A 19,665-nucleotide genomic window follows, 5' to 3' on the forward strand; every position below is an offset into this window, starting at 1 on the left:
AAGCGGTTTGCCTAAGTGGCGCACAGATATTTAAGCTCCCGGAATCAGAAATCTACCAAGTCCACTCTGTCGGGCTCCCGAGATGCCATCTCCAGTGCCATGTGCCTCATGAGCAAATGAAAACACATGCACATGCGTGTACCTGGGTGGGTTCCTTACCAACCCGCCAAGGAAGTGAAGAGAGCTAGATAGAAAAAATATCCTTTTTTTAGAAGATTTTATTTATTTATTTGACAGAGAGTGACAGAGCAAGAGAGGGAACACAAGCAGGGGGAGTGGGAGAGGCAGAAGCAGGCTTCCTGCTGAGCAGGGAGCCCGATGCGGGGCTCGATCCCAGGACCCCGGGATCATGACCTGAGCCGAAGGCAGACGCTCAACCATCTGAGCCACCCAGGCGCCCCTGACAAAATATTCTTTTAAATAAGGGAAGAGCCTCCATTTTACATTCATCACCTTTAATTTGAGAAAAATTCCCTTCATGAGTTATTTTTATAGCTGAATGAAACTCCTCAGAAAGACAGACTCCATGCAAAAGCCTGGTACCTCTAACCCCGGACTTCACGCGGTGCAGCAAATAATAAGGAAAGAAAGATGGGGGTAATGAGCCGGGAGCAAAGGAAGGCTTCTGCACATGGGTCTTCCTCTTCGTGCTGACGTCACAGCCTTGAAGGGGACATCACAGGGACACTGAAGCAGAAGGGCATCGGAATATTTCAGCAGAGAGAAAAGCCCCCAATTGTCTATGAGTATGGGTATCTTAGTTAGATTTGGGTTCCTTTTAGATTTGAAGTCACTCCTTACTTCGTGTGATGGTTGCCTGGCTTATCGGTACAGAAAGCCTAACAACTGCCACCTGAAACTGAGAGAGGCCAAAATGACATCAAGTTCCGTTACACAGAAAACCTGCAAGAAGCTTTCTTTTGTGCCTCTGCAGCTGGTCACCAAATATTTCTTGGATTGAACCAAACTGTGCAGGGCTTGTGCATACGAAGCGCTCAATGCCTAGTTACTGATGTCCCCTTTTATTTGCTCTATTGCCTAAATCTTGTTAAAAATATTAGATGCTCTTCGGGATATCCTTGGATTTTTTTTTTTTTTTTAATAATGAGCCAATCTGTCTTTACTTAAGGCAAAGATGTACTGGTGAGTACTTTCCCCTGCTTCTAACAAACATGAGGAGAAAAGCCTTTCCTCTGGGAAGTCCTAATCTTCCCAGGCTCCAAAGCTGGGCATCAAGCAGTTCACATGGATCCAGGCAGAGCAGAGCAGAGGAGAGCAGCCCCCCTCTCTGAAATCTTCAGAGATTATATTTAGGAATGGGGCGGGGGTAGAAAGGAGTCCTCACTATAAAGAATAAGTTTTCGATGCCAATTAACTTCCTTCCTTCCTTCTTTCCTCTTTTCAGTAAAGAGCTGGCAATTATTGTTAAATGAAATAATGTCTTGCTTTTGTTCCTTGCTCTCGATTACTTCCAGTCCCACAGTACAAACTGAAAGCCACGACCTCCATCATGCTCCTTTGGTCGGTATTTTTCCTATGTGCTCATTTACTTTATTTTTTTTTAAAGGTATTATTTATTTATTTGATAGAGACACAGCAAAAGAGGGAACACAAGCAGGGGGAACGGCAGGCAGAAGGAGAAGCAGACTCCCCGCCGAGCAGGGAGCCTGATGCGGGGCTCAATCCCAGAACCCTGGGACCATGACCTGAGCCGAAGGCAGACGCTTAATGACTGAGCCACCCAGGCACCCCTGTGCTCCTTTACTTTAGAAGTTCTAAGTCTACAGCCAAGTTGCCTGTCAACAGGCCCATGATCTACCTGCTGCTTGGGGGTGCAGTAGTCCAGTGGGATCTCAGCCAATCAGATCGTGAGGCAGAGCCTGGACAGAGACTCCGATCTCCTAATGCCAAATCTTCTCCAGCCTTCTTTGGATGGCAATAATCTTGATCTGCCTACACCCACATCCCAGCAGAAGATTTTAGATGTTGGAAAGGGCCCTCCCCTGTGGCGGCAGGCCCCCGAGAATTCTGTGAAAACCTCCGGGGCCCTGGGTGGGTGGGACAGTTTGGGGGCTGAGCCATTTGGGGCATCTCCATGGAACCTGCCCGAGGCGTACAGTTTAGGGTTCTGCATCTTTATGAGGTCCTTCCCCTTCTCTGTAACATTGTTTAAGCCAATGCCCATTAGTTGAAGTAGTAAAAGTAACTGTTGCGGTGAAATCCGTTTTATTGACTAATCTGCAACAAAAGTTTTTTCGAATGTTTCTTTTATGAGCTTGTAAAAGGGTATCTTCATAATATTTACAAATGTCCGTGGGATGGATATTTGTGAGCTATGGTGAGAAGCTTCCCAAAACTCCCTTGGGATAGTTCAATCCTGGACAATCTGATTGTATACACCAAAGGATTTAGCTTTCCATTTCCTAGAAGATGTTTAAAAACTTGCACTATTTAAATGAGCATACACTCAGTTCTCCCCTGGGAATATATATTTGATAAATCAAAATTAAAAAAACGCACCCCACCCTACATACAGCATGTAGCTATCTGAATTACAGTAGAGCAGAAGGAACTAAAGCATGTACCTAGAATCGAATTCAGCCAACCCTTGTGGTTTTCTTAATTCGTTTTCTGGATGAAATTAGGTGATGGTCACAAAAACATACTTTAAGAAAAGAAAAGGATGCAATTATTAAAGCCTCTCAAATATTAATCTGATGAATTAAAGTTAAAATGGCAACTCTATTGGAAACATGACAAAAACAGAGTGTTAGAGAAAAAAAAATTGAGCGGAGTCAACGAGGTTACACGTAAGTAACACCTTAACATTAATAGAAATCTATTTCCCATTTTGACCCTGAAACCTCTTCAATTAATTACTAAAATCTATTTACACAGCAACAAGATAAAAATCAATCGGATTCCTGGCACTGTGTCTGTTAGGTTGCCCTCTCTAATGTAAGGGGCCAGAAGGATCGTCAATCCTCCCGCATCTTTGCTTTTGAAAAGCTCTCCTGCTCCAAGGCATGGGACTTGGGCGACTGCCCTCTTCCACATCCAGAGCAGTGACGAAGCCAGAATCTGTGAAGCCCCTGAGGGTCAAGCCTGAGGGCGATGACAAAGTCCACTGTAGGGGACGCACACACCTGTGACAGGAACTCCAGTATCTGCCCTAACCACTGGCCCTTAGGGTAGATTAGAAAAAAAGCAGCCCCTTTGGGCTATCACAGCCCCCAGAAGGTCCAGCTTGGCTGGTGTAGTGCAGGTTTGATTTTAGACCTCTTCCTGTCCCCTTAGCCCAATGCTTTTGCACAGTGCGCAAGCCGCACCCATGTACGCAGAAAACAATTAAAACTCTTTTGATTATTAATATCATAAATTAAACCATGGTGAAACTAGTTAAGGATAATGAATAAAGTAACTAATTTGTGGGGAGGTAAGTGAAGATGACAACCTTTTAGGAGTTCCTCCCTCTGATGGCAGACACCGAGGCAGGCAAGAGCCAGGCCAGCAAGACTCTGCTACTCCGAGACAAGCCGAGCCTCAGGCCGAGTGCCAGAGCAACAATGGACCACGCCAATAGGTCTGAAAGGGAAATCATGGGTAATAAGACTCTACAAAGACTTGTTGGCTGAGACTGAGCAAGGGGATTCGTCTCCAATGCCTGAATCATTTCTCTTCTTGCTTGATCTTGTCCTACAGAAAGTAAATAGGCTACACATCTATGTCCTTTGAATTTTCCTTCCCAACCAGGGAAAACCAAGATGGCAAATGAGTAAAGAGATACATGGAGGGTTGAAGAGAAAAGAGTCCATCACACAGAGAGCAGAAGTTGCTTCGAGACAACCAAATCAAACGTACTGGTTCTTGCTCCCAAGCCTTTCCACACACTGCTTGGGCTGCCAGAAATGCCTCTTTCCTTTGTATGTCTGGAAAACTCCTACTCATCCTTCAAAACCCATCTTAAACATCATGTCCGCCAGACAGCACTGATAACTCCATTTCTGGGCTACCCTGCAGCACTGTATGAATATGGCTGACTGTTCTTCACTTTTATACTTTTCATCCTATGTTGTAATACGTGCTTATTAATTGGGCTTCCCCATAAATTATGTGGTCTTCAAAGACTGGGGGAGCGAGTCTCATTCACCTTTGTATCTTTTGCACCTAGCTGGGTGCCCAGTACAAAAGTAGACGCTCAATAAATATTTGCTGAATGAACGACACATACATGAATAAATGAATGAGTGAAGGAGCAGGCGATCGTGCATGATTCAGATGTCCACTGTTTTCATGGCTGTGCTAGATCTAGAAACAATCTCTCTCTGGGGGGCTCTTACCTTGCCAAAGTCCTTGGAGTCCAATCCTGCCTTTTTCCACATTCCCTGAATCCTCAAGCATTCGGACGTGCCCTATATGTGGTTGTGTTTTGTGTCACCAACATAGTAATTCTGAGATCCGAAGAGCACTCAAAAAGCCACAAGCTGGTCGCTATCACAGATTTAAACCACTTGAACAGATAGGAAAGAGGAGGAAAGAGTCCACCAGAATCCTAAAACATTCAAGTTTCCCAAGGGATGACTATTTAGACGTCCTAAATCGGGGTCACCTCACTGACGGTCCTGGACTTGCTGGTGGCCCAAAGGTGGCACTTTGTGGGGGCTTCCAGCTTCAATTCTAGAAGCATAGATCCTCGGGAACTAGAAAGAATCTTCAAATGACTTACTCCCACTTTCTTATTTTTCTGATGAGAAAACAGACCCAGAAAGATCATCCTGTGTCCACGGTCGCACAGCTTGAGAGGAAAGAAGGTTCTAGGGTAGGCTCTACTTACTTGAAGGGCTTTTCTCCAGTGTGGGTTCGGATGTGGTTGTTGAGGGTGGTGGCCCCGGCAAAGGCACGGCCACAGTAGCCACACTTGAAAGGCCGGTCACTGGAGTGAGTGACCACGTGGTTCCTCAGCTCGGACGGTTGTGAAAAGGACTGGGAGCAGTGACCACACTGATAAGGTCTGAAACAAATAAAGAGACTGACTGGTCACTACTGTCTGTGTCAGTCAGGGCAAATCAGCATCATGAGGCAAGGGCCAGAACTTTCCGGTGGTATTTTCTCATTTTTCCGAACAGCACCTCGGGCTCTGGCTGCTGGGTCCCCGAGACCCGTGCATGCTGCCATGGGAACAAAATTCACAGAGCTTCTGAGGCACATTAATTCCCAAACTGAGTATCCCTTTCCGGTATTAACCATACCATTTCAAGAACCCTTGCCTTCTTGTTTTTATCCCCACCCGAGGCAAATATTAGCGTGCTTTTGGGAGCATTGGAAGTATGGGCTCGATTAAGCAGAACATTACAAGAGAAGATATGTAATTGTTGCTCCTAATTCCGTGGCACTTGAAACTCTTCAAAGCGCTACATCAATTACCTACTTTCATCTTCACCCTAATCCTCTGCGGCAGGGAAAGCATCTGTTACTATCTCTGTCAGTTCAGAAAACGGAGGCTACACCGTCCTCGTAGGAATTAAGTTTTTGAGGCCAAGGTTACTCTAGGGTGTGTGGACTTGATCCTGAGGTAAACATGCAGAGAAGGCAGCAAGCAGCCTGCACGTTTTAATAAATACTCAACTGCCTTGGGGTCTGCAAACACAACCTCAACTTGGGGTCATCTGAGAGTTCACGGATGGACCCAGGTGTGTACCCAGCCAGATCTGTCTCTTTATAAAAGCAATCCTGACTTAGGCTTACTCTTCTCTCACTCACACACACACACACACACACACACACACTTAACCACTGGGTCTTTTCTTTAAACATCAGCTCCCCAGTTTAATTTGGTGGCAAGGAATGATTCATAGCAGCACAGAAAATGACGGGATGTCACTATGTTTGCAGGAGGGATGATGGTGATGCGAAGGCAAGTGGGAGGAAGTTGTGACAAATACCTGATAATTAGCAAGATTATCAGAGAACATTCTTTCCAGCTCGTGAGAAGGAAATCAATTTGGGGTTTTCATAAAATTAAAATTCTGTCTTCTCTACACAAGTTCTGCTGCTGACTGAAGCAGAATCTAGGGAGGGATGGAAACCCTGGGGGAGTTTTCCCCATTAGAAGTTACCTCACGTAGTTCTTGGACAGCGCTCTAATTTGTTTATCAAAGTTTTGGTTAAGGAAATTAAGAATCTGTCACGAGGGATGTGAACAGTGCTAGCAAAGCCCTGGTTTGTGGCCCAGACGTTCCTGGCTGCGTTTGAGAAAGCCCATGGCAGAAGCTGACTTAATCGCTCCACCTTCCACAAATGCATAAGCGCCAAAGACCAGAAACCAAAACGAAGGGCCAGGAGACATTGGTGAGCAAGCATGTACAATGATTCAATTAAGTGCAAAATAAAGTGGACCCACTCATTTGTCAAGCGAAGGGCTTAATTGTGGCTACTTGCCTCACTGAACACAAACACTATTATTTTACCAGGCTTCAGCGCACTGAGCACTGATTGTAGAATTTTTTAGCTTGATTAATAGTCCAGGATTGGTCAATAACTCAATACTATACAATTTTAATTACTTACATTTAGAAATCTGTTTAACTGCTCTCAAACAAGTTTCAAAAAATATATATAAGCATCCTTGGTAAGGAGTTTATCAAGCTTGATAAATTACATGTGCGTGTTATTGCAATTATTAAATAATGCTTTGAAAGCCATTAAAATTTTATGTACACGGGAAGGTCCTCCTGCCAAATCTGTTCTTTGTAGTAACCATTAACCTTAAAGTGTGCCTCAAAAAGAATTCCCTCAGGAGTCAACTTTTAAAATGTTATGGAAGATTATAAACAAAATAATTTATTAATATATGCTATATCCACTGACAATTGATTTTTCTAATAGTGAAGGGACCATTAACAGTGATTAGCCTCTGGTTACCTATTTTTAATAGCTATCACAATAAACAATAAACCACTAAATAAAGCCAATTAATCTTTTCTTTTTTTCTAAGTCCGCTGTCAAAAGTTGGGGTGATTTATTTCCTATGGTCAGAAGTCAATCCATCCTTTTTATGTTAACAGTCACTGCGGCCAAGATTTGCACACAGAAGAACAGAAATGACCCCAGAGAGGCTTATCTTGAATTCTCCTATCAAGAGACTCCCAAGGAAAGGCAAAGAGGATTCTAACACATCCCCCTTTGCCCACTACCGGCAGGAAAGGTACTTGCTAGGTATCCAGTGACCAAAGGCACAGCTTTAAAAACTTCGTAGAATTTAGCTGGACTGAATGGAAGGGTCTAGACAAAAGGGAAGACAGCAAAGCGGAGTCCTGCTTCAGCCCCTAGCATTAGGCAGTTAGGCAGCTGTGGGACTTGGACAAGTCAACTCGACTTCTGATTGCTGTCTCATCTCTCTGCTGAGAGGGATACACTGAGCTAGCTATTCTCCTGCATCTCGTCATGCTCTGTTCCTGCTTCCAGATGATCCACAAATGCATGCTGCCTGAGGATCTGTCCGAGACACGGCCCCACGAGACACAGCATCAACAACATGACCTCCATCTTCTATTCTGTCTACCAGCCAGTTCCTGGACACGGGAGGAATTAAGTTTTTGGTAAGGTTGTGTGTGTGTGTGTGTACATGCTAATTAGAATATGTTGTGTGTGTGTGTGTGTGTGTGTACATGCTAATTAGAATATGAACCATTTAAACTTAGTAAACAGCTGAGAATTCAGGGCAACAAGAAAATCTAGTACCACAAGGTAGTGCTAAACCTTACTTTAACTGATCTCAAGAAACAAATCGATGTCCTTTCATTCTTAAGTACCTTGAAGAGTAAGATCTTGCACCAAATGGTTACATTCACCTTGGCAAAAGCTGACTTTATGTAGAATTCAGAACTAAAATGTGTACTCTACCTGTCACTATAATAACAGCTTGTCTCCCTCTCAGCCTAGAAATTTATAGAAAGTCGGCCTTCAGAAACTACAGAAGTCGTACAACGAGTAGACAAGATTCTTTCTTTCCCTGGATTTTCACTATTTCCTAAAAAATGAATAAAAGGAAACAATCCAAAAGTAATTTTAACACCGACTGCATCATCAGGTTTCACCTGAGGACAAAGGCCTACGTTTGAGACAAAATGAATTCTCCAAGCCTGAAGGCAGGTCTCAGAAAACACCACCACCGCTGTGGAATCTTCTTTGGAACAACTGGCCACAGGGGTTAAGACTCACGATTTACACCTGAAGGGCTTTGAGGGCATGAAATTCGTTGCCATTACTCAGCTTTTTATCCTGATGACTAACATTCTCATTAACTTGTCCAGGTCTGGCCAAAAGTCAAGGCTTACGCTACTAAACCTGTAGATACAATCCATTTCAACTCCAAAGTTCTTCCTCCCTTCGACATGTCCTATCAGCAGGAGCTTGGGAGGATGATGTCATGGAGCACTGTGTTTAGCTCTCCTCTTTCCAGGTTCACAGTTAAATGGGAATCTCCTTCCTTAAGCACTCTGATTCTCCCCAAGCCCTCATCCACGGACGACATGTCATTATTCTCAAAACAAACGCAACCAGCATTCCTCACAAAGGGATGGCAGCTCAAAACCAGAAGAAGCTCATGGCTTTTTTACTACTTGAGACATCTAGCACTGGAAATGTTCTTTATCTACACTATCTACTATGGAAGCCATGAGCTCCATGGTTCATGGCATGAGAAGTGGATGTGCTATTTTATTTTGATGATTTTAAATTTACCTAGCCTTGTGTGTGACTAGTGTCAACACAGAAATATCAAGGCTTCATGGAAAACGAGAAGGTGCTCCATACTCAAAAAAAAAAAAAAAAAGCCAAAAACTAAAAAACCGACAAAGCCTGGGTCAAGTTAGTGAATGTGTATCACCGTGAGTCCATTTTGAAGCAGACAGAGAGCAGCGAGACAATTTTGTACACCCCCTGGCACTCCGTGACTGGCAGTAACCCGGCCCAAGATTCCTCTCCAGGACAATGTGCAATTCATTTGCTTGGAGTCTGTGATTGGTTTGGTGTACACAGAGCAAAAAGGATGAAACATTTAACAAAATTAAGTGTGGTCTGGTTTAAAATATTAATCCTTTGATTTTTCTTTCGGGGCAATGGAAGCCTCCAGGACAAAAGCTGTTCCGGCTGGGCCCACATTCTCTCCTTGCCCTGCATCAAGTCCGCCCACGTGCAAATCTTCCAAGACTTCAAAGGGAGCACTACTTAGGTCACTGCTGGGCTGTCTGGAGGGAGAAAAGAATGCAGCTCTACGGAGGGAGGAAAGATTTCAGGGAAGTGGCAAAAGGGCAGAGCCAAAGAACCTGGAGAACACGGAGCCCTAGAAAGAAGAGAAGCTTCACGCTTGGGGACCGGGTGGGGGGGTGTGTGGAGGGGTGGGGGAGGACAGTGGAACACAAGAACATGGACACACTGCAAAGAAACGATTACGGTGATGGTGATGGATTATCTCCAGGCTCCTCCCACCAAACAGCACCTCCGAGGGTCGTCTTGCCCTCTGGTACCACCACAACCAATCACAGACGATGACACTCAACACAGCACAAATGTGAATAGCTGACGGGGCACCCAGGAGGCTAAAAGGCAAACAGGGGCCACACAAAAATCAAAAAGGAGACAAGAAAAGGACGCAACATAAAGATAAGCATTATAAAGACACTTTCTGCAGAAAATAAAAAGAAGACATGGTCATCAGAAAATAATCCACCGAGATTGCTTACCCCTTTCTGGAGCCCCCCCAGTGGGACTGTTGAGAGTTTCTGCAGCAGAAAAACAGAAGAGAAAAGGGATTTCTAACTTCTGGTTCAAGCAAAAGGGATTTAAGCTGTCCTAGTCTAGGTCATAAGCTAATGCAAAAACCCAAGTATTTTTGAAGTCCCTAAATAAAATCTTGATGGATCTAGAGCCTAACAGCTTCTTCCCTTTGAATTCACTCAGGAAAAGACAAAGCCAGTAGCTTGGGAAAAAGGAAGAAGAGAACTGGGGGTTTGTTTGCTTATTTAATATTAACAGAACAAAATCAAGAAAAAAACATTTCTGTGGCTCCTGGATCCTCCTGGATATGTTTTTTTATCTTCAGTGCTAATTCTTACCTGACCAGGTCAACTGGAATTTCTTTCTGCATTTAGTGTAAATAATGTAGTAATGAAAAATGGTAATAATGCTGGCAAGCCTAGGTGTCCCCAGAGCTTTCTCTTTTCTATCAAGGCAGAGACTTTCTGATGGTCTCTCACATGGAAAAGCTCACAAAAACAGTCTCTTTGATGAAGGTTCAAATGTCTTGGGTTTTGTGGCCAAATATTCCATCTGTTGAGTGAAAAATTTTGGACCTCGGATTCAGGGGCCTGTTTCAAATTTGGACCTGTTTGAAACTCTAACCTGTTTGCCTTCTGACTTTGTCTTCGGTGTCTCTCTTTTTCACCTCTGATTCTAGCAAGATTTTCCTACCAAAATAAAAGCGTTCGAGTTTTTCAAATAGAGGGGAAACGGTTTCTGACTGGCAGGTTCTAAGCTTTGTCACTGCATACGGCTGAACGCGCACAAAAGTCAGCTGACTTAGGAAGTCAATAACTAAAGAAAATATGTACATTCAGCATTTGTAATTCTCCACATATAATAAGAGAAATATGTAATTCTCCACAGATAATAAGAGAAAAGGCTCCAAATTTCAGGACCATCATAGAGAAATCTGATGCTCCAATTTAGTTCTGGATATTTCTCTTATTTAGCAATTCACTCATGTGGTTAAGCATTATGGAGAGTGTCTTTTATTTCCAAACTTGCTAGTTCCAAGACAGCATTCTAAGTTCTAGAACAGGAAAGAGCTATTCCAGTCCTATATGCTAAAAGCAAACTGGATACCTAGAAAGAAACAAGTGCGTCAAAGTGAGTGGGTATCTTCCACTATTTTGCCCCTTACCTCCGATAATCAGTTTGGTTATGATGGAGTAATTCAGGCATCTCCTCAACATGACTAAGAAACAATGTACCTTATTACTTTGCCTATAGAGGGCCCAATTTTTTGAAGTCATAAATCTTAAATTCAACTGATCCATGAATGATGGTGACCACCTCTCAAGTGTTGACCAACAAAGCACAGGGAAGGGAGAAGTACAAACCCACCACTTGAATAATCTGATCCCACTCTAGCTATCTACCTGGGCATCAAAGCACCCATCACTATACCTTATCTGGGAAGGCTGGGATCACCACACCTGGGCATCTGAGTCAAATAAGCCCAACAGGGTCTAGCCCAGGATGGAAATCTCATGCCGTTCAGATCTGTGCCAATAACTCTAAATTAGCTTGGAATCAGCACTGACCCAACAGTCTCTCGTGGAAATGCATTTTGTATACGTAAGTTTTCTCTGTCAGGTATTTTTCTGACAGTTTACACAGATGCTTTGCAAATTATGACACTATTATTTGATGGGACAGACTTCCTAGGGACTTAAACCATAATACACATATGGTTTTCTAAGTGTAATTGGGGTCAGACAAAATAGTCTGTTTCAGTATCTATTTACTGTGACCTATTCTCTTTGCTTTACGTGATATTCAGCATGAAATCGTATCATACTCGAGCTAAGCTTTGTGTTCCAGTATCCAGAAACTTCCAACCATCATTTCATTTTACTTTGCATCTTCAATCTTTATAACAACAATGCACCTGTGCAAATAACAGACCCATACATCTGAATGCACTCAATTTAAAAAGCAAGTTGACGATAACACAAACTGGTGCATCTTTTATACTTAAAAAACTATGAAAATGCATTGCCAACTTTGGATAGATATTAAAGCTCTATGTATACTTGCAAGAGAGAGGAACTTTCAGAGAAAACCCTTTCTTTTTTTTATTTTTATTTTTTTAATATTTTATTTATTTATTTGACAGAGAGAGACACAGCGAGAGAGAGAACACAAGCAGGGGGAGTGGGAGAGGGAGAAGCAGGCTTCCCGCTGAGCAAGGAGCCCGATGTGGGGCTCGATCCCAGGACCCTGGGATCATGACCTGAGCCGAAGGCAGACGCTTAAAGACTGAGCTCCCCAGGCATCCCAAAAAACCCTTTCTGAGTGAGGAAAATATTTTCAAAACTTTTGTAACTCCTGTAAAGCCAAAAAGTACTAAGATGTTCAGAGGTCTGGTGATCTTTTTACTAGGGCCTCTCCTGTCGAAAGTAAAAGATTATAAAGACCCAGCTCTTGGGGGCGCCTGGGTAGCTCAGTTGGTTATGTGTCTGCCTTGGGCTCAGGTCATGATCTCAGGGTCCTGGTTTGAGCCCCGGATTGGGCTCTCTGCTCAGTGGTGAGCCTGCTTCTCCCTCTCCCTCTGCCTGCCATTCCCTTTGCTTGTGCTCCGTCAAATAAATAAAATCTTAAAAAAAAAAAACAAAACCCGCTGCCTTAAGATCCCTAATGCAACCATTTCAACATTAATTACAGCAATGCTTTGATGCTTAAGCAAGTGGTTTCTAGAATGGCACAAATAAAAACATATACACATATAAGTGTATGTGCGTATGTACACTAAAAGGGATCCTTTTTATTATTTTAGAAGACGTCCAACCCCTCTCCAGCACAACTCCTCTCTCTGTGTCCCTGCTGGGTTTTCTACGACGCTGTCATACTCTGCACAGCTGAGAGGGGACAGCCAGGTGTAGAAAATAAGGCAAAGAGGGCTTGAGTGGCTTAAGTGAATCGGTGGCCAAATTAAGAAAATAATTCAGAAGACTTGCCTCCAAGTCTCCTATCCTCCTTCCAAAAATCCTTTTCTGCGTTTCTATTCAAAGTGCGTTTTCAAGGCTATTCTTAGACATTTGGGGTTTAATCAAATTTTCACAGGATGTGAAGGAGAGAGTGAAAACACACTCCTTTCTTATTGAATTATTTTGATTTTTGTCTTTTGCGCTCCCAGCTATCAAGACTGTCGAATAAACCAGTTTTGATTCATAAATAATAGTTCCATTATATCTACTGTGCCACTCGTCAGAGCACCTGAAATTTTAATTCACTTGTTCAGCTAAATTTCATCCTCAGTTCATGGCCATAAAATTCTTTATTGACAAACTTTCAAACCAACTTTGACTCTGAGGTATCTAGTCAACATTTTTCTTCTGTGTGGATATTAGTTTATTGAATAAGTGGCATCTGTTTTCCTCCACATCACTAGCAGAGTAGGTATTTCCTTTTGACAGCTTTGCAGGATTTATGGCTTTGCATGCACTGAAGAAAAATAGTACTAAGCAAAAAATTCCAATTCATTACCTCTTAGTACTTAATTAAGTTCATACCCACGGCACACTGGAGGTGAACCCTGAAATGCCCGCGACAGCAAGCAGAGCATCCAGCTATATTATCTTAGGAAGACAGAGAGGATTCTGATGATCTGGACCTCATTTTTCCATCTCTGATATTCAGACATGTGCCGTCTACTTTGCTCCCCGTTGGACGTGGACAGAACCACGTGGGAAGCAAGAGCAGAACCCTCCCTGCAACCCCTGTCGTTCCCGTAGCCTGTCCCAACAATAAAGTCGAGCAGGGGCCCCACCATTCATCTCTGCCCTTCTAGAACACACACACCTCCCATCACAGGGTCCCCCCCCACCCCCCGATCCCCAGGCGTGGTGCGGGTGGAGGAGGCGCCCGGAGCCTGGCGGGCGGAAGGCAAGCAGTGGGTCTCCCTCAGCGAGAGTCAGGGTTACCTGTCGGGGTTCTGCGTGCACACGTGCATCTGTAAGAGGATCCGCTGCGTGAAAGTCTTAAAGCACTGGCCGCATTTCCAGAGATGCCAGTCACTGAACTCCGGGTGCAGCTGACTGGTGGAAGTCGGGCTCGCGAGCACTCGCTGGTTTTTCACGTTGATCTGGTTAAATCCCGATTCCATGGGCCCAGACTTGTCCAGGAGAGAGAAGTTCCTGGTGCAGGGAGTCTGCGGGAAGACCACGGAGCGCTGCGGGGCGGCGGGGGGCAGCTTGCTGCTCTTGCTGAAGGGTTGCAGGGCGTCCTGTCTGCACATGGCCTCCATGACCGTCGAGGGGACATTTACTGGGAAAACAGCAAGAGGGTGCGGGGATTAGTTTTGCTGGCCTTTAAAAGAAGCACAGTACCACACAGTTTAAAAAAAACTCCTTTAGATCAAGATTTAAAAAAATGTTTCTGGACTCCAAAGTCACATGGTAACGGACTACTTGACGGGGGGGGGGGCGGGGGAAGCAGGATTGCTGCCAATTACTAGCTCGCTCAGTGCCTATTTATTTAGCAAATACTATACGCTCAGGATTGTTGGCATGCTGTGTTTGCCTCACAGAGTTCACTTCCGAGTTGAGAGAGAAAGACTCCAGAATGAGGCTCCACACTGCACCCGAGGTTCAGAGGGAGTTCAGAAGGGACAACCAGCAAAGGAGGGGGAGAGAAAGGGTGGCTGCCCACAGAGGGTAACCCTGAGCAATGGCGAGAGGTAGAGATCCAGGCCCTCAGGATTTCAGGCCTTCCACTAGACCTTGCCAGCACAGGACATTCCAGAAAAAGTGGCTGAAAGATGAAGCGAGCAATGTGATAGACACCTGGAGACAGAAGTCTGGCAGCCTGGTGGGATGGCGACAGGGACAGGATGACCAAGCAGGGCATGGGTTCTCAACACCATGGAAATAAGGGGTGCAAGAGGGGGGCAGACCTCAGAGGCTCTTTGAAGTCCAAATAAAGAAAGAAATAAAAGATGTCAGGCCCAGGAAATAGACACAGAGTGTCTCTGTATAGAAACAGCAAGAAAGAAAAGGAAGAAGATGGCAAGAGAAAAGTGTTCAGGTGATTTACAGATAGGGTGCAGCGAATAAGGTAAGATGCGGGTAACAGAGTAGGGTGCTGGCAACGTGGGTTTGAGAATCAGAAAGACCAAGATTCAAATCCTGACTCTGCCTTCTATTAGCTTGGTGATCTTAGGCAAGTTATTAAAAAAGAAAAAGAAAGAAAATATATATATATGTAAAATATGTCTGTGCCTCAGTTTCCCCATCTGTAAAAGGAGGCCCATGAGAGCAAGAATCCTAAAAGTAACAGCAGCATGGCTAAGTGGTTGAGATGGCCTCTGTCTTACCTCCACTATCTATATTAGCCTTGGGACGCCTGGTAAGTCCGAAAGTCGAAATCCCCAATTTTGTCCTTGGTGAAATGTAAAATGGTCACCCTAAGGATTAAGTCCATACATAGATAGCTTTTAGAAAATGCCATGGCTGCCACTCCCCAGATGTGAAGCCCTAGGAGCACTGGCCTCATCTTGAAACCCCGTTAGGACATGTAAACAAGACAATGAAAGTATCCACCATACGGCCTCCCATCAACGACAGCCATCACTCCTGCTATTATAGAGAAGAGACCGGAACGAGCGAAGACGGATGTGAACTGCAATGGTGGGGAAAGAACTAGAAGTAAGAAACATTTCTGAGGAAGGGAGCCTAACAGACGTGAAATCATTTTCTTTTTTTAAGTTGTTATGGTGCTAATAACCTATCTCGTGCACTCACTGGTCAACTCACAGGGGCAGAAGTGATCAGAAGCTAATACGCTTTATCTTTTGGTTTGTTTTTTTTTAAGATTTTTATTTATTTATTTGACAGAGAGAGGCACAGTGAGGGGGAACACAAGCAGGGGGAGTGGGAGAGGGAGAAGCAGGCTTCCCGCAGAGCAGGGAGCCCGATGCGGGGCTCGATCCCAGGACCCTGGGACCATGACCCGAGCCGAAGGCAGATGCTTAATGACTGAGCCACCCAGGCGCCCCTAGAAGCTAATATGCTTTAAAACTGCCATTCTTGTTTTAAGTAACTACTGCGTCAATAAAATGTATTTATTGGTTATTTCAGGGGTCAAAGGGATTAAAGGTCACAGGGCGGGCGAGAGAAGAAAATCAGAGACCAAAAAATTGGAAGAGGTTGAGGGGCAAAAAGACAGGGGATGGGAAGTAAACCACAGCTCTTGGCCACTGGTTCAAGGTCACATGGAAGGACACACATGATCTGGGGGCTCTCGTCCTTCCTGCCACGGACCATCGCTGAGATGCCGATGTAGCATGCAAACTCAAGCGTGTTCAACTGCAAAGAGCGAACGGTGGTGGACCGTGACCGCCAGGAGCCTCCATGCGTGAGTTGGACATAGAGACACCATGCGTGGTGGAGACACAAAGTGGATAGTGTGTTGCCATTAAGGATTGTCCAACCCAGAGACTGTTCTGTATAATCACAGCTATGACACAAATCCACCAAAAGGAACAGCTCTGTCTATGGGACTCTGGCAGCATGGCCCATCCTGTCTTGGGAAGGGAAAAGAAAGAAGAGATTCGCAGACCTGGGAAGACTCTAGGGTCTATGCAGCTGAATGCACATTTATACTCGCAGGAGAGGCTTTTAAAAAATTAAATCAGACTCTCTTGATAGGACCTGGGCGTCTGCACTTTCAGACGCTCTCCCAAGTGCTTCTCATGGACCCTCAGGTGCGAGAATCACTGATCTAAACCAAAACTCTCTCTTATTACAAATGAAAAAAGCTGAAGCCCCAGAAGGTCCAATACTGGAACCTGCTCAGGGTCACAGGCAGTTAAGGACACAGCTGAGCTGTAAGCTTTAGCCTTCTAACTTCCAAGGCATTTTTTTTTTCTGGCCACACTCCTATCTTGTCACTGCTCACCAGCTGTGTTTCAAAAATAAAAGGAACATTTTATAGCTAGCACAGTGTTTCGTGTGTGTGTATAAATATATCCTATAAACATATGTCATATATACATATATGTATATATATACACCTATACACACCCATGTGCATGTTTATGTGTCTACCTTTATTTTATATATAAATATTTACATGTAATTTCGACTTCTGAGGCAAAAGTGTATAATCAATATGAAATTTGTCCATACATTTTAGGCATCCCCCCCAAAAAATCACTGCACACAGACTGTTTACTCTTGAAATCGGTGTTGAAAGGTAAGGAGGAGGATTTTACACAGGGTTTAGCACTTTTTTAGCAAAAAATAACAGCAGCATTGTCAGAGATCAGGGCAGAACCCATTTTGTGTCGCCTGTTTATAACTAATCCAGAAGAGACAAATCACAGGGGAACCCGCACGTTTTCAGGCAACACGAAGCTCTTGCGGGGCGGGAAATGCCAGACCAACAGGAAGGCATGGCGGAAAGATCGTCAAATGAAGATGTCATCAGCATGCATGAGAGCAGAATCACCAGCCCCAAGCTTCACGATGGGAAGAGGAATATAACGCCTTTGGGAGAAATTAACGCAAAGGAGACTTTACGTAGAGATTACAAATTCTGACTTTCTCACCTCTCCTGAAAAATAACCTAGTAAATTACTTTTCAAAAACCATAAGGTCACATCACCTTTATACGAAGCACGAGAATTGGTGGGCAAATGAACTTAACTCTAATGATCAATGTCAACATGGTAATAAAGAAAAATTTATACCAGTTTGTATAATAATCTGGGATATATGGGATTTGAGGTAGTAATAATATAGGGCAATTAACAGTGCAGATGGCTGGAATAAAATTATGCTCTGTCTCATTATTTCCTTCTCTGGAACACCTCAGAGCTTTCAGGCAATAAGTAGCAACAGTGACATGCTACTCTCCTTTTGGTATATGCTCCTTTACTCTAAGTGTGACTCAATTCAATCTTGCTGAATGAAATGAGCATGTAATGCAGAGAGAAGAAAAAGTAAGGATGGGAAGAAATAATTATCACAAAAGCAATGATATCTGACCTCTAACCTGTCCTGCAGAGCTCCTACACACTTCCACAGGACCCTAGAAATCTATGAAGCATAGCTTTTTATTTTTTATTTATTTTTTTAAAGATTTTATTTAATTATTTGACACACAGAGAGAGCGCAAGCAGGGGGAGTAGCAGGCAGGCTCCCCACTGAGCAAGGAGCCTCATTCAGGGCTCGATCCCAGGACTCTGGGATCATGACCTGACCAAAGGCAGACACTTAACTGATTGAGCCACCCAGGCTCCCCAAAGTATAGCTTCTTAGAGCAGGACTTAAGCAACACAGAAAGCTGTTCTTCCTAAACTGCAGCCTCACTGGCTACGACAATCGAAAGTATTCACAAAACACAGGACATTATCAGAGAGGGGACAGCCCATACAGACAAGTGCAAGAGGACTGAGATGACTAACCAAAGTGACCTAGATGATGAAGTGCCTTCTACACGAAGACACACTGAGCTGGTAAATCTCTTCCACCTACCAAAGATGAAGGGGTAGAGGGCAAACTCTCAAAGCCCTAAAGGATCTAGAGTCAAGGAACAACATGAACTCATCAAATCCTGGAAAATCAAAAGAGTGGGAGTGGCAAATGCAGAATCCCTAAAACAACCTTTCGTCCATTCATTCAGCCCCCAAATACTTAGTGAGCTTCTGCTCCATGCCTGACGTGGCTGGTGCTGCGGGTACTGGGGCTGGGGGTGGGGGGGTGTGGAGGGATAAGTAAGACCCAGCCCCTGGCCTCATGCCACTTACACTCCAGTGACAGAGACAGGTATCAAATTGATGTTTCTACAAAGAAGTACTTACTCTGTTTCATCAAATCTAAAATGCCCTTACTTGCAGGTTGTACCATGAACTGTCAATCACCATTCATTGCCAAGGCATCTCCCAGGTTCAGAAAGAACAAAATGTGAACAACATGTGCGTGTTGCTGCAAGTGTGATATGTGCTATGAGAGATACGAAGAGGTGCCTGGAAAGCATATCACCAGGATGGCTACAGCTGGGGTGGGAGGGGCAGCTTCCCTAAGGCAGTGACCTTGAATGTGAATCCCGTAGGATGCACAGGTCTCAGACAGGTGTGAAGGGGGAAAAAAAGACAATGCAAGAAGATGAAACGTGGGCAGTTTGGCCATAGGGTCTGTGCAGATGCTAAGGGAGGAAGGAGCTCAACAGAGGATGTAGGGTCTGCAACAAACTGGGGCTGGACAGGGGCTGGACAGAGAGGGGCTGTCCCCTCTCTGATAATGTCCTGTGTTTTGTGAATACTTTCGATTGTCGTAGCCAGTGAGGCTGCAATTGAGGAAGAACAGCTTTCTGTGTTGCTTAAGTCCTGCTCTAAGTAGCTATACTTTGGGGAGCCTGGGTGGCTCAATCAGTTAAGTGTCTGCCTTTGGTCAGGTCATGATCCCAGAGTCCCGGGATCGAGCCCTGAATGGGGCTCCTTGCTCAGCGGGGAGCCTACCTGCTACTCCCCCTGCTTGCGCTCTCTCTGTGTCAAATAATTATATAAAATCTTTAAAAATCTAAACTGAACAGGGCACGGCCAGTCCAACAATGCTCAAATTCTCATTCTGTAAAGCACGATGTGAGCCACACAAAATACCTTCTGGAGACTCTATGCGGACCGTGGGCTACCGTACTGAAGAACTGGGGATTCATTATAAGAGTAATGGCAAGCCAAAAAAGGGTTTTAAATTAGGGTGTGAGGTGATGAGATTTATGCTCTAAATGCACCATCATTCTATACGGTTAAATGAAAAAGTGAGGTGCAAAACAATGTGTACAGTACGCTACCACTATCTGCAGAAAAGGGCGAGGGGCAGAGTGAGAGCCAAAGAAAGAGAGGGAGACCATGCTTGAATA

At 44.3% G+C, this 19,665-nt stretch overlaps 1 protein-coding gene across 1 annotated transcript in view; it reads right to left on the reverse strand.

Annotated features, from left to right (window-relative positions):
* PRDM6 (PR/SET domain 6) overlaps positions 1 to 19,665 on the reverse strand; it is a 99,955-nt gene that overhangs the window by 3,033 nt on the left and 77,257 nt on the right. Inside the window, exons 6-7 of the mRNA XM_081827165.1 lie at positions 13,728 to 14,070; positions 4,835 to 5,011 (exon numbers count right to left, since the gene is read on the reverse strand). Coding sequence (XP_081683291.1) covers positions 4,835 to 5,011; positions 13,728 to 14,070 — 520 coding nt within the window. The remainder of the gene's footprint in view (positions 1 to 4,834; positions 5,012 to 13,727; positions 14,071 to 19,665) is intronic.

The sequence above is a fragment of the Leptonychotes weddellii genome, chromosome 7 (genome assembly GCF_054177405.1).
Source record: "Leptonychotes weddellii isolate Sample4059 chromosome 7, ASM5417740v2, whole genome shotgun sequence".
In the NCBI taxonomy this organism is placed as follows: domain Eukaryota; kingdom Metazoa; phylum Chordata; class Mammalia; order Carnivora; family Phocidae; genus Leptonychotes; species Leptonychotes weddellii.